The 16,768-nt window shown below is 49.0% G+C and overlaps 2 protein-coding genes across 3 annotated transcripts in view; one reads left to right on the top strand and one right to left on the bottom strand.

The window, feature by feature from the left end:
• Nucleotides 1-3,171, top strand: part of Pusl1 (pseudouridine synthase like 1) — a 4,286-nt gene extending 1,115 nt beyond the window's left edge. The window contains exons 2-8 of one of the 2 annotated variants that reach the window (XM_059255565.1): nt 90-147; nt 290-477; nt 624-809; nt 888-1,058; nt 2,078-2,132; nt 2,204-2,366; nt 2,619-3,171. In XM_059255565.1, coding sequence (XP_059111548.1) covers nt 90-147; nt 290-477; nt 624-809; nt 888-1,058; nt 2,078-2,132; nt 2,204-2,366; nt 2,619-2,632 — 835 coding nt within the window. In that variant the 3' untranslated portion in view covers nt 2,633-3,171. The remainder of the gene's footprint in view (nt 1-89; nt 148-289; nt 478-623; nt 810-887; nt 1,059-2,077; nt 2,133-2,203; nt 2,367-2,618) is intronic. The other variant, XM_059255566.1, reaches the window with a different exon arrangement.
• Nucleotides 2,954-16,768, bottom strand: Ints11 (integrator complex subunit 11). Its single transcript, XM_059255564.1, has 17 exons — nt 16,608-16,768; nt 14,070-14,167; nt 13,568-13,641; nt 11,064-11,292; nt 6,611-6,709; nt 6,499-6,533; nt 6,040-6,178; nt 5,543-5,607; nt 4,894-5,083; nt 4,666-4,749; nt 4,302-4,391; nt 4,056-4,218; nt 3,862-3,969; nt 3,718-3,779; nt 3,501-3,643; nt 3,302-3,431; nt 2,954-3,203 (listed from the first exon to the last, which is right to left on the bottom strand). The coding sequence occupies exons 1-17, from the start codon at nt 16,633-16,635 to the stop codon at nt 3,138-3,140; spliced, it is 1,803 nt and encodes a 600-aa protein (XP_059111547.1). The 5' UTR covers nt 16,636-16,768; the 3' UTR covers nt 2,954-3,137.

Below are 16,768 nucleotides of genomic sequence, written 5' to 3'. Positions count from 1 at the left end.
GGCGGTACGAACGTCTGTGGGTACCTAGACCCCAGGCGGGACAGCTCCCACAGACGCTGCCGATAACTCTCTCCTGTATCTCTCCTCAGTGGGGTCGCGGCCGTGAGGGGTAACCATCGCGCTGTTGGGGTGCAGAACTTCCTGGAGGTGAGCTGTTACCTCATCTCTCAGAGCGATGACTGGTTGGCGGGGGAGAAGCAGCAGCCAGCCTCAATCCCTTCCTGCACTCCTACTGTTCCATGGGCTCTGGCCTCTGCTGTGACTGCCTGCCTGCACCCTGCCCCTGCAGGAGGCCGCCAAGAGGCTGAACTCGGTCGAGCCCGTCAGGTTTACTATCTCCAGCCGCACTGATGCCGGAGTGCACGCCCTGAGCAACACGGCACACCTGGACATCCATCGCCGCTCAGGCCTGCCGCCTTACTCCCCAGAGGTCGTGGCCCAGGCCCTCAACACTCACCTGAAGCACCGGGCCATTCGGTGAGCCTGGGATTGAGTGTGGTTCTGTTTTTTGTTTATTAATATACCCCACCCCCCACTATGAAGGAAGGCTGAGGTCCAGAAAGACATTGTATTCTGGGCAACTTGAAGGCGAGAGAGATATTTCCCGGGTGCTGTGTGGACAGGTGGACAGACTCATTCCTGGGATCTGCTTGCCACAGCGTACTGAAGGCCTTCCGAGTGCCCCATGACTTCCATGCTCGCCATGCAGCCACCTCCAGAACCTACCTATACCGTCTAGCCACAGGCTGCCCCTGGCCTGATCAGCTGCCTGTGTTTGAACAAAATGTATGCTGGGCTCTTCAGACAACGTAAGTGAACTAATGGGGGAGGAAAAGGCTCGCCATCCATCTGGCTGGGCCCTTCTCAATGCTTATCTGGGTCTGCAGGTGCCTGGATGTGGCTGCCATGCAGGAGGCTGCCCAGCACCTCCTGGGGACACATGATTTCAGTGCTTTCCAGTCTGCTGGAAGCCCAGCCACAAATACTGTGCGCACTCTACAAAGAGTCTCCGTGTCTTCTGGTCCAGCCAGCCCATTTGTCCTCCCCCAGGAGAGCAGGTGAGAAGAGTGACTTTGAACTATGGCCTCGTGGTGGTCTAGAGGCCACCAGGGTTAAATTAGCTGTCTTGGAAAAAAAAAAAAGTGGGATGATGCTAAACTGTATACTAGTCATCCATAAGTCCTGGAGGATGGAAGGTTCTGGCCACTTAGAAGGGATGAGCCAGTAGTCTTCTTCCTGTCTAGCTGGGGTCCCTGACAGGCTGGGGAGGACAGGGTAGAAAATGTTGCCTTTCTGAGGGTATTGCCATGCCCATAGCTCTTTGTAGCAGATATCTCTACTACACTGTCACTGAAAAGGTTTCATTGGAGCTAGTAGCTCTGGTCCAGTTTGACAGACTGTTGAAGTTCTCTGTGTCAAGCACTGCCTGGTGGACTTCCCACTGGGACGCCAGCTGCTGACCTTGAGAACATTGTAGCTGATACCAGCCTCCAGGAAAGGAGGGACTTCAGTGTGGCCAGTACACGAGTATGTGACCAAGGTTCCATCTTTTTTTTTTTTTTTTTTTAATTTTTATTTTGTGTGCATTGGTGTTTTGTCTGCAGGTATGTCTGTGTAAGGGTGTTGGATCTTGGAGTTCCAGACAGTTGTAAGCTGCCATGTGGATGCTGGGAACTGAACCCTCCTCTGGATGAGCAGCCAGTGCTCTTAACCACTGAGTCATCTCTCTAGCCCCCAAGGTTCCATCTTGATAGATGGGCTGGCTATGTCTGGCCTCAGCAACCTTACTGTGGCCCCTCCACATGAAAGAAGGCTCAAAGCAATTACTATCTCCTGTGCACAGGCTGATGACTCTGTTGTATAGTTGTTTTCTTATATGGCGTATATAGACTCCAGGAAAAGTCATGCAATACCCATTTACCCTCTGGAACTGGTGGTCAACTAGGCAAGAACCCACCCTGGATGGATGAGCCTTTAAACCAGCACTTAAATCTTTGTGTTGTCTGAGGCCACATGGTGGGCCAGGGTGGCTGAGGCTGACTTGTAGCTTGGACATCAAAGCTGTCTGTGTTCCTAGGAGGCTGCAGTTCTGGACGTTGGAGTTTGAAAGCCAGTCTTTCCTATATCGACAGGTAGGCTGTACTAGACCCTCCCAAGATGCACTCAGGTAGATACCTGTGACCATCTCAGCTCTCTGCTGCAGGTACGCAGGATGACAGCTGTGCTGGTAGCTGTGGGGCAAGGGACTCTGACACCCACACAGGTGAAAGCAATTCTGGAGAGTCAAGATCCCCTGGGCAAGTATCAGGCTCGAGTTGCCCCAGCCCATGGCCTGTTCTTGAAGTCAGTGTTATATGATGACTTTGGTAAGAGGGGATGGGATAGGAAAGAGTTGGGTCCTCACTGAGGGGAGGGGGCTTTTGGAGACAGTCAAACCCCCCATTGTACTAGGTGAGAATCCAAGCACTGTCAGTGGGGAAAAGGACTTCAGTTAGGGATCAGCGATCAAAAAGCATGGTGGCATGGATTGAGCGGTTCACAGGGTCAGATTTTAGGGGTAAGTGGGGTTTCTGGACACAACTGTACAAGTTCTACTCTGACTTAGGGTCTATCCATAGGTTCTACATCCTGAGCCCTGTAAGGTCCAATGTGGAAACCCAGCTGACTGTACACTCTGGAAGTGAAGAGCCATACAGCATACTAAGTCTGGCTGTCAGCCTTGTCCATTTACTGCACTCAGCAGAGATTAATCCACAGCTATGTGGGGCTCTGGTAGTCCTGCCTACCTTCCAGCAGCTCCCACATCCCCAATCTTTCCACTGTGGACATCCCTTTGTCACTAAAGGATGGGGTACCAGGCAAGAAACAGCTGTAAGCACCCTACTAACCTCTGGTTCTGCTTTTTTGGGAGCCCCATCTTCTTGGGGCAAGGGAGTAGGAATAAAAGGCATAGTGAACAAAAAGGCTTGTTTATTACTTTAGCCAGCCTGTGACTCTGGTCTTGTCCCTAGGACAGAGTCTGTGGCCCAATTATGGTTTCCATTTACTCAGGGCATCTACCTCCCAAAGCCAAATCCCTGGTCCTTCTGCTGGGCAAATAGCAAGAGACAGAGTGGTAGGTTGCTGGTGGTTACATGTCAGCTGGGTGCCTGGGGGAGGCCATTTTTGAGCAGTGCTGTGAGAAAGCTTCCCAGCTCTTCATCCTAGAAGAAAGGGAAGAGGGAAGCACAGTTACCCACAGACAACACAATACCAAGGAAGGGAGGTCTACAGGCATACCATTGATGCACATCCTCCTTACCTGGTAGGTCCAGGAGACCAGGAGTACCTTAGTACCAGGGTCCTCTGAGTGGGCAGCAGCCTGGATAAGAATGGACTCCACAGTCACAGAGCCATCAGGGAGGTGCTGTACACAGTGGTCTTTGAGGGTGCTATGGAGAGGTATAGTAAGATCTCTGCCTCACCCTGCCTGTAGGGGTAGGGGCAAGGCCAGGGCGCACCTCTTAAGGTGGCTGTACACACGTAGGGCTGTTTCTTGCTCCTTGCGTGTGTCCTGCAGGTGCACACGACAGGTGAAGCGCAGCTGGTGCTCAGCCAGGCCTAACTCCTTGAGGGCTTGCTCTGAGGATACCAGCCGGAAACTCTATGGGGCAAGGGGAAGCAGGTCAGGGGAAGTAATGAATGCTATCCCCACTCCATCACTCTTTACACACTTACACTGTCTTTCATAATTAGTGTGCCATGCAAGAGCCGAGACTTTTTAGCCTCAGGGAGCAGTCCTGTGAGGAAAGGAAATTGCAGTCAACACAAGCCATCAATTACCTGCCTCCCTTGGCCCATGTCCCAGTCTGCCCTTCATACCCTGCACCATCTCCTGCTTCAGCAGCCCCAGGGAGATGCCCACAGGGATGCTGGGGCTTGTGGGCAGCGTCACTGTCTCACCATTGGCTGGCATGTAGCAGCTGACCCCTGAGGAAAGTGATACAGAGCCTCAGTCTAGGCTGCCAGCCTACTGGTACCATCCCACAGGCCAACCCTGCCCACCAGCTGCCTACGGAATTCCTGCTCAATCTTCTGCCTCAAGAACTCCATCTTCTTGGCCTCGCCATGCACCAGCAGCACGCTCTCCGGCTCTGCTTGTCCCACCAGTTGCATGATGCCCTTGGCATCAGCATGGGCACTGAATGACATGTATTCCACTTGCATCTTTACCTCCAGCTGTGGCATCACAAGATGCAGGCAGAGTTAGCAGCAGCAAAAGCCTGGAAGCCCTGTCAAGCCCAAAACAGAGAGGTACTCACCACCTGACGCCCCTCCATCTCCAGCTTTCGTTGCCCACTAAGGATCTTGTGGCCCACAGTGCCTTGCACACAGTAACCAGGCATGATGACCTGAAAGCGGAGGTGAGATTCAGCTGCATGGCTTCCCAACATAGACACTTCCTCTTGGGACAACCCCTGGCCTGGAGCCAACCATGCTCAGGAGGCTAAGGACCTGTCTGTCAGCAGGCCAGTTGCTCAGTCTGGGCTGCTGGTAGCAGAACACAGCAGTAGAGTCATCATGGGGTCAAGACACAAAGTTTAAGGGCTAGTCCTTCTGTACTCCAGTTCCCTAAGTCCATAACGAGCCCCTGTAGCCAACTTGGGAATTGGCCCAAACCCTCACCATGTTCTTCTCGTTTCCTGCCCACTTTCGAAAGATCTGCAGAGATTGGCCAGCATGCAGCATCCCGGGTGTGGCAAACACAACCTGCAGGGTTGACAAGGGTCAAGAGTAGACCTTACCCAGGGCTGCAGTAAGCACTAGACCTTTGGCCAGTAGTCCTTCCTGGAACCCCACAGGCAGAGATCCTTTAAGGCCAGATATGGAGAAGCTGCATTGCCAGGGCCTTACCATGGGACCTGGGTTGTCAGCAAATGTCCGGTCGAAGGCTTTGATGTGCTTGAACTCAAACATATTCCTCTGGACAAATGTCTTACGTATTTTCTGGTTGGTCCAGGTGATGAAGAGCTTGTAGTAGTGGTTGGCCTTCTCTGTCAGGCCCGTAGAGAAGTAGATGGGCACCTTCAGGTTCATGCGCTCCCTGCGTGTCCACCAGCCCAGTCAGTACAAGGAGGCCAGAGTTAGCCTGCAACATGTGTCCCTGTGCCCTCCACTGCACTGCTTAGTGGCTATGACCAGGGCTGAGTTCAATGTCCCTTGAACAATGTCCCATGCTGTCTCTACTTGATGACCCCCAGGCCAGACCTCTCAGCTTGTGTTCTATAAAACAAACATGGGAGTGGTAGGGGTCCCCAGAGCTCATGTGAGGAGACTCAGTATTCATGCAGTGACCCATACAGCCTGCAGACAATGGTCAAATGGGATGACCCAACACACGCACAGCTCCATCAAAACAGCAGGGCATCAGTACCTAGTGGTAGTCATTGCTACCTTGACTTCTCAACAGCTCCCCGTGCCTGGCAGTGTAAGGAACTTACTCTATGCAGAGGCCATTCCACCTTTTCTTGTCCACCTGTGGACCATTTCTGTGTGTACTTACCAGAAGGTCTCCAGCAGGATGCAGAGCTCTTGTGCCCGGCCCAGTGCAAACACAGGGATCAACACCTGAGGGTGGTGAGGCTGATTCAGGTGGGAGCCACTGGCCACACTACCCTTCCCTGAACACAGCAGGTACCATATGCTCACTATACCCTTGCTGGCAGGTTGAATGATAGCATTCAAAGATAGCATTACTGCAAAGGAATAGCCAGACATCTAAGAACTACAGGTTTCATATACACACACACACACACACACACACACACACACACACACACGTAGAGACAGTAGGAATTGTGGGAGGCTCTTGAACAGCTCTTCATGGGATGCAAGCACCAGGGAATGGAAGACTCTCTAGAATCTGTCATCTCAGTGCCAAATAAACAGTAACCCCCAAACCCTGAGACCCTGACCACATGTAGGACAATGAAGCCTGCTGGGAAACCTATACTGTGTGGCCAGAGTAGGCACACACCAGAGCCTGCCTATAGTCAATACCTTCCCACCACGCTCCACAGTCTCATGAACTTTCTTAAGGAAATCTCGCTCTCTGCAGCGTTTGGAGTCTCGGATGGTTGTTGCATACGTGGATTCTGTGATGAGCAAGTTGGGGCGACACTTGTCAATCCATGCAGCCCTAAAACAGGAATGGTCATGGTGGATTGTTCGTGGCTACAGAATTGGGAGCAAAGTGGCAGAGTGGACTATAGCTCCATCACAGCCCACTTTTAGGTCACCCCGACATGAGCTCCTGTAGGTGGCCTGTCAAATATCATGGCAGCATACTCTGGAGGAAACAACAGGGGAGAAAAGCCTCTAGCCCAGACTTCCAAAGGTACTTCCACATTGCATGGGAGGACCATGGTGGGTGCTGAGCATTTAGATACCCACCATGATGTCTCTTAGATCTACTAATTCCCAGGAAGTTCCCACAGGGTGAAACACAGGCCTACTCACCCTAAATGCCGGTCTGGGGTCATGTTATAATCACCCTGGCAAAGAAAATGGCAATAAGTAAGATGTCTTTCTACCCCCAGCAATTTCACTCAACCCAAGTACTTCTACTGACCGTGTAGACCACAGACTCTGATCCCACTTTAATCTGGAACATGGCTGCCCCCAGCACATGGCCTGCATAGTATGCCTTAATTTCCAGTTCATCATCCACCTACAGAAGAAAGAATGTTCTCAGGGTGCAAGGCAGGGAGGAAGCAGGAAGTAAATGATTACCTTAAGCCTATCCAGTCCATTCCTGTTACTCATAAGAAGTCTGGGGCTTAACCAAAAGCAACTATACCTAGGGGTTGTAGCACAGTAAAAACAAACAAAAACAGATAAGTGAGAATCTAGAAGCCACTTCTAGACTAGACTAAGAGTACAAATAAACCCCAAACATTAAAAAAAAAAAAAAATTCTAAAACTAGCCATGATAGTAACCCAAATTAAGAATTCAATAGATATGCCAGGCATGGTGGTGGGTGCACGCCTTTAATCTCAGCACTTGGGAGGCAGAGACAGGTAGATCTCTGTAAGTGCAAGGCCAGCCTGGTCTAAAAAGTGAGTTCCAGGACAGCCAGTGCTACACAGAGAAACCCTGTCTTGAAAAACTAAATAAATATTAAATAGGTAGAGTTGGGTATTGTGGTACAAGCCTATAATCCCAGCACTCTGAAAGATAGGCAGGAGGATCATTATGAGTTCAAGGCCAGTCTGAGCTACATAGTGAAGTCCTACCTCAAAAAAAAGGAACTTGAGTAGGATTTAGAACAGTGAATAAAGTCAAGAGAATGAATGACTAAAATGTTGAGGAACTGCACATGGTGACATACAACTGTTATCTCAGTTCTTGAGTTCTTAGAAGGCTAAAGCAGGAAAACGGAGAGTTTAAGGCCAGCCTGGGCTGTGCAGTGAGACTGCTTCAAGAAAACTTTTTTTAAAAATCTAGTATGGGGGTTGGGGATGTAGCTCAGTGGTAGAGCGCTTGCCTAGCAAGTGCAAGGCCCTGGGTTCGGTCCTCAGCTCCGACAAAAAAAAAAAAAAAAATCTAGTATGAAGAATAACACAAAAGGGGAGATGGAAGGCCTATAGTGGAAAGATCTAATGTTAAGCTACTCAGAACCCCAGGAACGTAGGCAGCAAGAATTAAAGACATCAAGCTCCAGTACCAGGAGACTGATTAAGGTCCACCACAGCACAGCCTACCAAGGCCAAAGGGAAAGCAGCCTAAACAAAAGAAGCAGATAGTATTCCAAATGATATGGGTAAGATAACTATCATCCTGGAACTCTGCATCTCATGAAAAATGATCATGGAAGAGCTTCAAGAAAGACAAGACCACAGGACACAGAGGAAAGGGGCTATGTTATATGGCATGTTCTTTGGAATTGGAACACTCCCCCCAAATTGAAACATTTGCCCCAGCAAAGATGAGGAGCTCAGAGCCATGGGTGGTAAACAGTAGGTAAATAAAAGGTCACATTCTGGAAGAACACAAGCTTAGAAGATTCTTCAAAGTCCCCACCAACAATATAAAAGGGAGTAAATAGTTGCTGGGATTAGAGACTCTGACCAGCCAAACTGTGGAAAGAAAACAGATGAGAAAGGATCTGACTGTGGAGTTTTGAGAGCCAGACAGATCCAAGGCTTTCTCAGATGCCCTGATGAAATGGCAAAAGGAACTAGTTCTGTGTCCTTGCCTAGGGACAGACTCAGTAAGGCCCAGTCTGAGGCAGGGACCTGGGCCTCAAAGAAGTTAAGGTTTCAACTCCTGGGAACTTAGCTTTTCCCCCTGAAGAGATATAGCTCCAAGGATGCTGGGTGCTCAGTCTATAATGCTCTTGAGATACCCTGTGTTCCCTTAGTGCAACACTGCTTGACTAGCTTCCTGCTAACTTCCTCCAATTGTATGATAGTTTCTGCTTACCCCATCCCATTTCTCTCCTGGAAATAGCATATATGATTCTGTACTTCTGAATAAGCTTGCTTGGGATAAGACAGTTTGTGGAAGACCTCCTGATGCCAAACTTTGCTATCTCCTTATCTTCTGATTTCCTGATTCTCTTAGGACCTTGGTTTGCTGGTCCAGGTCAGTGGAGCTGCCTCTAAGCTGTATAGAGACTTCCAAGGAGTTGTTACACATGTTCTTGTGATGTAACTGTTTTTTAGTTATCCCTGCTCCTTTCAAGTAACCCCTCACCATACTCCTGTTAGTAGCCCAATAAAAAAATATCACTGGCCGGGCGGTAGTGGCGCACGCCTTTAATCCCAGCACTTGGGAGGCAGAGGCAGGTGGATCTTTGTGAGTTCGAGGCCAGCCTGGTCTACAGAGAGAAGATCCAGGAAAGGCGCAAAGCTACACAGAGAAACCCTGTCTCGAAAAACCAAAAAAAAAAAAAAAAAAAAAAAAAAAACTCACTGGATCAATAAATTGGACATTGGTGCAACTGTCTTGTTATGGCTCCCATTCTAGGGTGAGTAGATGTGTGTACTGTATCTCCCCAGGAAAGTCTGCCACACCAGGCTGGTAAGAGGAATGTCTCCCAGAGCATGTAAGATTCCTGTACTCTATAATATGTAGTCTTCCATAGGCCAGAGTACACAGCTGTTCCCAACAGCTGACGGGAACTCACTTTTCTTTCTTTCTTTTTTTTTTTTTTTTTTTTTTTTTTTTTGGTTTTTCGACACAGGATTTCTCTGTGTAGCTTTGGAGACCAGGCTGGCCTTGAACTAACAGAGATCCGCCTGCCTCTGCCTCTGGAGTGCTGGGCAAGACTTCACTGACTTCTTATTTAAAATGGGCCCTTTGGGCTGGAGAGATGGCTCAGAGGTTAAGAGCACTGACTGCTCTTCCAGAGGTCCTGAGTTCAATTCCCATCAACCACATGGTGGCTTACAACCATCTGTAATGAGATCTGGTGCCCTCTTCTGGCCTGCAGGCATACATGTTGTATACATAATAAATAAATCTTAAAAAAAATAAAAATAAAAATAAAATAAAATGGGCCCTTCAACATATAGGCCTTTCCCACCAAGACTCAAAAAAAGAAATCCCAGCACTTGGGAGGCAGAGGGAACGAATCTCTGAGTTCCAGGCCAGCCTAGTCTACAAAGAGAGTTCCAGAACAGACAGGTCTACACAGAGAAACCCTGTCTTGAAGAGAAAGAAAAGAAGGGAAGGAAGGAAGGGAGGAAGGAAGGGAGGAAGGAAGGAAATCACAGATGGATGAAAGAAGAGAATCCAGTTTCTAAAATTCCAACAACCAGCCCTTTCAAAGGTGAAACTCCCCAATCCTCAGCAGCATGCAGCTAGCTTAACCCCAGGCTGGCTTGGCTCCCATAAGGTCAGCAGTAGGGACAACTGGGCATCATCAGGAGGCCAAGACTTGGGGCAGCAGTTAGAATATAAACTCCTGGAAGGAGAAACTCAAAGAATGGTGGGATTAGGACCAGTTCCTGGTCTGTGGGCCCCAGTAAAACCTCTGTCCTTACCAGACACCCAGGCAGACATGGCAGTAGACAGAAAAATCAATGTATCTCCAATCACCTTCTGTAGGACTGTCAAAGGAGTCCTTACAGCAAGGTTACCAGAGAAGGCAGTATTTTAGTAGGTAGATTAGAATAAGGAGGTCACCCTGGTATGACAGACACATATAGTCCTAATACCCAAGAGACTAATATAGGAAGGAGTATCACAAGTTTGAAATAAACCCTTTCCTTCTCATGTTGCTTTTGGTCATGGTGTTTTATCACAGCAATAAACATACACACATCCTCCCTCCCTCTTCCTCTCCCTCTCAACAGAATCAACATATATATATATATATATATATATATACTCAACACACATACACATAGAAACATGCCTTTAATCCCAGCACTTGGCGGGAGGCAGAAGCAGGCAGACTCTGTGAGTTCGAGGCCAGCCTGGTCTACTGAGCGAGTTCCAGGACAGCCAGGGCAGTTACACAGAGAAACTCCCCCTGTCTCAAAAAAGAAAAAATTAAAAAACTAAAAGGATGGGTGGCAGCAACATATAAAGCAAAATAAAAATTCTAATAAGAAGCAGACAAATCCACAATTTCTAAAGAATTTTGCTAAATTTAACCAGTCACTTGGCTATTTATATCTTTCATTCCTTCCTTCCTTGACCTATATATTATCACAGCCTGGTATTGGGTACTTGACCAGACTGGTTCATCTTGCTGTCCTGGCTCTGCCTCCTTACCAAATGACAGACCAAGATACCCAACAAGTTGCATATACCTCAGATCTCTCCTTAGGAGGACAAAAGGCAGGCTGGCTTATGGAATGTAGCTTGGGCAGAGCCAGGTGGGAAAAAGCCTTGATTATATAGGTATATGCACAAACATACAGACATACCACACATATATTCTCCCAACCTAAATGCCAAATGTGGCTGGACACTCGCCCACAGAGCTAGAGAAAAGAGTGAGATGGGGTGGCCTGGGACCAAAACCCTAAGGCCTTTCAGACTATGTGCAGAATGGGCCAGGGATCCTGACCTGAACCGTCTGGTGCAGGTGAACGGCCACCACCTTCTTCATACAGTCTTTGATCATCTGAGAAGTGAAGAAATTTGCCTCGCCCTTCTTGTCCACTGCGATCTTGCGGTAGTCTTCCAACAGGATGGGGCAGATGGCCTGAGTGGGGTGGGTCATATAGATAGGCCCATCGTAGCCCACCATTTCACTGAAGTAAGGGAGTGCCCCACAGTGGTCCAGGTGGAAATGGCTGGGGGAATGTGACACTAGTCAGCCTAGGACCACTCTCTCCCAGCCATCCCACTTCTCAGACCTATGCTCATGGTCCACTCATTTACTGAGACCTAATGTATATCACTATCATAGGTAAGAAAGAGTCAAAAATGAACAAAACACAAAATTCACAGTTGTCCCAAATGAGCAGTCTAGATACCCAGAAAACCAATATGAAAATTAGTAATTAAACCTGAATCAGAATAGGGCATGGTGGCACATACGTGTAATCTGAGCACTTGGGAAGTATAGGCAGGATTAGGAGTTCAATCCAGCCTGTGCTACACAAGACTGTCTTAAAACAATAAAAGAAGCCAGGTGGTGGTGGCACACAACTTTAATCCCAGCATTCAAGAGACAGAGGCAGGCGAACCTCAGTGAGTTTGAGGCTAGCCTGGTCTACAGAGGGAGTTCCAGGACAGCCAACGCTATACAGAGAAACCATCTCAAAAATAAAAACAAAAAGCAGCAGGGCAGCAGTGGTGGTGTACGCCTTTAATCCCAGCACTCGGGAGATCTCTGAGTTTGAGGCCAACCTGGTCTACATAGTGAGTTCTGGGACAGCCAGAGCTAGCGAGACCCCCAGCTTGAAAACAAACAAATCAGGTGTTGGCAATTAAAACAAACAATAACCAAGGGTGGGGAGATAACTCAGTTGGTAAAGTGCCTGCCTCATAAACACAAGGATCTGAGTTTGATTCCCAGCACCCACATAAAAAGCTGGGCATAATGGTACAAGTATGCTTATACTCCCAGTGCTGGGAGGTGAAGACAGGTAGATGGAGCTTGCTTGCCAGCAAACCTAGCCTAATTAGTGAACTCAGGTCTAGTGAGAGATCTTGTCTCAAAAAACACAAGGGCAGCTAGGTGGTGGTGGTGGCGGCGGCGGCGGCAGCGCACGCCTTTTATCCCAGCAATCAGGAGGCAAAGCCAGGCGGGTATCTGTGAGTTCGAATCCAGCCTGGTCTACAGAGCGAGATCCAGGACAGGCTCCAAAACTACACAGAGAAACCTTGTCTCAAAAAAAAAAAAAAAAAAGCCGGGCGGTGGTGGCGCACGCCTTTAATCCCAGCACTCGGGAGGCAGAGCCAGGCGGATCTCTGTGAGTTCGAGGCCAGCCTGGTCTCCAAAGCGAGTTCCAGGAAAGGCGCAAAGCTACACAAGAGAAACCCTGTCTCGAAAAACCAAAAAAAAAAAAAAAAAACCCACAAGGGAATAACACCTGAGGTTGTCTCTGGCCTCCTACAAATACATATACACACACCCCATCTGAATCAGACGGTGACAAGTTGGTGAGGAAGTAAAAGGCAGGCCAGCAAATACCATACTAGGAAAAGTGCCACTATCTGTCAGGAAGTCTTCCTGATGGAGGCAAGAGAGAACTGAGACAGCTCAGGGCAAGGCCTAGGAATACCCTTCCGGGAAAGAGTGGGGCTAGTCAACCCAAAGCAGGCAGGTAGTGAGTGACTCGTGTCTAGAAGGGACCAACACCAGAGCCTGAGGACACAGCTTACCAAGATGGGCTGCTTTCGGCTTAAAGGACCACTGGCTAATGGTGACAGTGTGGGTGTTGAGAAAGAAGTGCTACAGTAAGACTGGGGCCAACTAGACTAGGCGTGACAAGAGGGACTGTGAAAGGGTATGGGCCAGGGAACAGCTTGCAGCCTATCTGGACAGAACATGAAAATGGGAGCCAAGGAGGAAAGAAAGATGTCTCGCCTTGCTCAGCTCTACCTGGCTGAGGTGGTGGCAACTGGAGGCTAGACCATGAACTGCCTAGGACATCAGTAACAGCCAGTGAGCAACAGGGCTTAGTGCTCTTGAGACAACAAAGGAACAAGAGAAAACAAGGCTTGGAGAACCAGAGTTAAAGCTGGAAGAGGAAGCACAAGCAGAATATACCAGATGTACTTAGCTGGTAAAATGGGGAGGAACTGGTGAGAGGGTGCAATCACTGTGGCCAGGTGCTGGTGAGTAAAGGTCTCACGGGGTAATCTAGTTTGGAGAGGCCCCACACTTGGCAGGTGAAGGACACATCTTGGTGCTAGCTACCTTGGTTAGGTCTCTATTTCCTGGGTCACCTTCTAGGCTTTAATTCATGACACTCAAGGGCACAGCCAACAGGCACAATCATCTTCCTGGCTCTGAGGGATTTAATGGCCACTCTGAAGAATGAGCCACAATGTAGCTTCGTTTAGCACAGCCTCTAAAATAGGGTATAAGAAAGGACATCAAAACCCTGACAAACCTACCTGATGATTACACAGTCCAGAAAGTCAGTCAGCCGGCCACTCTGGGTGATGTAGGAAAAGTCTGGAAAGCGCCTCTGATGAGACAAGAGAAAAGTTGGAACACAGTAAGCTACCCAGAGTCTCCAAAAAACAAGAGTGATGCACCCCAGGGAGTGACCCCAGCAAACCCTTACATAAGTGAGTTTGCTACTGGCTATTCATAAGCTACTAGCTGACCTCATGAACAAGTAGCAAGCTGCTAAGCCCAAAGGGTCCAATCATGACCAGCCTCAAGGATCCTCAAGAGGCTCATCTCAGCTGGGCCCTACTTTTTAAGCACCATATGACAGGGCCACCTGTCCCCACCCATCATGGGTATAACTGTCTAGGAATGCCCCTGCTGCCCACCTGCCCCATTTGTCCCCTCTCTAAAGTCCCAGGATTCACATGGCTAGATAGAACATGATTAGAAAGTAGACTGTGGCCCTTGCTGCCCTCTGGACCACCCACCCAAAGTACTCACGTCATCATTGTAGCCCATGTGCATCCCACAGTCCAACATGACATTCTTGCCCGAAATGGAGACCAAAATGCAGCTGCGGCCCACATCCTGGCCAGCCCCTGCTCAAGAAGGGCAGGTGAGAGACAAGGCTATGGCTCCTCCCTCTTTTCTAAGTTTCCTTCCCTCACTATTGGAAGGGCTGACCTCCACAGAACTACTTATTACCTTTGGCTCTGCAGGCCCTAAGACTGTTGGGTAGACAGACACATGGGCTAGGAAACAGGTATCATCAAGTGCAGGTTAAGGGGAACGCACCATGGGAAGACAAAGCACTATGCTAGGGTCACATGCCCTTCCTTCACCATGCTTTCCTGCACATCTCAAAACTGCAATGAACTGCTAGCAGAGCATTAAGCACTGCCTGTGGTCCCCAACACTGAACAGATGCAAGCCACTACTCTGTGGAATATTACTGCTGTTTCCCCAGACCTTAGTCCAATTACTCCTGACCTTCAATGGGGCTGCAAATCAACAAGGCTTTCTTCCCTTGGATTTCTTCCTGAAGAGGCTGAGGCCTGAACCCTGAGTTTTAGTGTTGAGTGATGCCATATCATGTGGCCTCCGCCCAGCTATAAAGAATCATGACTCTGACCAATAACTGGCTGTAGCACAGATGGCCCACTTTAGTCAGTGGGCAGCACAGGCCCCATATCACCAAACCCCTACCTCAGTCTCAATGAGAGTTCCTCCCCTGGTCTTGATGACTAAGTAACCCTCCCAGCTGTTCAGCCCACGATACTGGCCACATTGGACACACCTGTTCTCTCCCTGGAATCTGGGTTCATAAGGAGAGAGATATGGTCCAAGCCTCAACAGGGATCTGAGAACAAAAAACAGCCTTGTTCCCATCTTGGATCCTGTAGTCTCCATCTGCCAACTTCAGGCACCAAGCACTATCAGTATCAGTACCCAACGTCATCCATGGCCCAGTCTGCTTTCCTTATGTAGCCAGCCACAATGAGGTTGGGGAGGAGTTGGCCTCAGGTTCTCCTCCAGGCCTATTCCTACCTCCCCAAGATGGGCGCTCCCTGAAGGAAGGTCTCAGTGTCACTCCACACTGTACCTCTAGCTCTGAAGTTGTGCTAGGCCCTGAGGCCCTTGAAACATTTATAGAAGGGAAATGGCTGCACCTTTACAGGGGAGAACCTGACATCCAGGCATCCACAATTACACACTATCAAAAATGGTGCTAAGAGACTTACAATTCCAGGAAAGAATAGAAGCCTACAGTGCAGAGACATCAGACATGGGAGGAGACAAAACGGAGAAAGCAGCACGGGATAATACCTTATCCATACATCTCTGCACAGTGCAGATTTACACCCTAGGGGAATGAGGCGATGAGACACTGAGTACATCAGGTGGAGATTAAACAACTGTGCAAAAAAATTTCAGAACGGTGGCAGAAAACAAAACAAAATTTCCCCAGTGGGAGTAGGAGTCAGGGAGCTGGGTCTAAGAATATGTTTGATGTTGTTTGATCCTGTAGTCTAATTAATACTTGGATGGGATGAAGGTAGTCAGTATGAGAGGTTGGTTCTGCTAAGGTCCTGTAATGCAGTGAGTTGAGAAGACTCAGTTCTAACTAAGATGACCTAGGCATCAATCATATGAATGAGAAGGTGCTTCCAGCACCTCAGCAACACATGCATGAAGAAAAAACTAGGGACATTCAAGGAGGTTCTGGAACCCCAGATTTCTCTTTTTGATGTTTTTCGACACAGGGTTTCTCTGTGCAGTTTTGGTGCCTGTCCTGGATCTCGCTCTGTAGACCAGGCTGGCCTTGAACTCACAGAGATCCACCTGGCTCTGCCTCCTGAGTGCTGGGATTAAGGGTGTGTACCACCACTGCCTGGCAAACCCCAGATTTCAAATGGTTGTTTCCTCCTATATACCATACTATGCTGTTAGAACTTTTAGAACTCTAGATTCTACGATGGACAGATATACTATTTAAAATTCAGGACAGACCAGACACAAAAACTGAACTGAGGGGTGATAACGAGCAACCTGGGCAAGATAAAGAGGTAAAAGAGGTGAAAAGAAAACCAAAAGTGAGGAAGAAGCCCAAGTAGAAGGGTCTTGAAGTAACAATCCACGTGCAGGACAGAGAAGTCGCCAGGACGAGTTCTGTGGCTGAATTCAACACCACTGACAGGCTACAAACAGTGGTCACACCTGCCCAAGACCCATTTAACCTCCCAGCCACTTAGAGCTTCAGGGTCTCCTTCTCGTCTCGCTGTTAGGCAGCCTAGGTACAAAAGCTGGGCCTCCATAACTCATATCGAGCCCTAGGACCAGGAATCAACTCCAATCTCTTCGACCCCCATGCCAGGCAGAGATGAGGAAGCACCAGCTCCGAAACGTTCTACCATGGCTTCCGCTCCTTGGGGCGCACAGCTGATGGAGGGCTGATCGCTGGCTGTATTGCTAGATTGCTATGAAGGGACTGGCCCGACTAGCCGGACGCCGCAGAAGATGCTTCAGACTCGGACTCACCCAAGGGAGTGACTCTTATTTCAGGCATCTTCTGGGGGGCAGTCTCGAACTGCGTTTCCACAGCCTGCGTGCACCGCCCGCAGGAAGGGCTCAGACCTCGAGCGCGCAGTTTAGGCCCTACGCCCAGCCACCGCGACTCCCACACACAGCGCAGGCGCAAC

This window comes from Peromyscus eremicus, chromosome 2 (assembly GCF_949786415.1).
Source record: "Peromyscus eremicus chromosome 2, PerEre_H2_v1, whole genome shotgun sequence".
In the NCBI taxonomy this organism is placed as follows: Eukaryota; Metazoa; Chordata; class Mammalia; order Rodentia; family Cricetidae; genus Peromyscus; species Peromyscus eremicus.
This window is presented reverse-complemented; position numbering and strand designations above follow the sequence as displayed.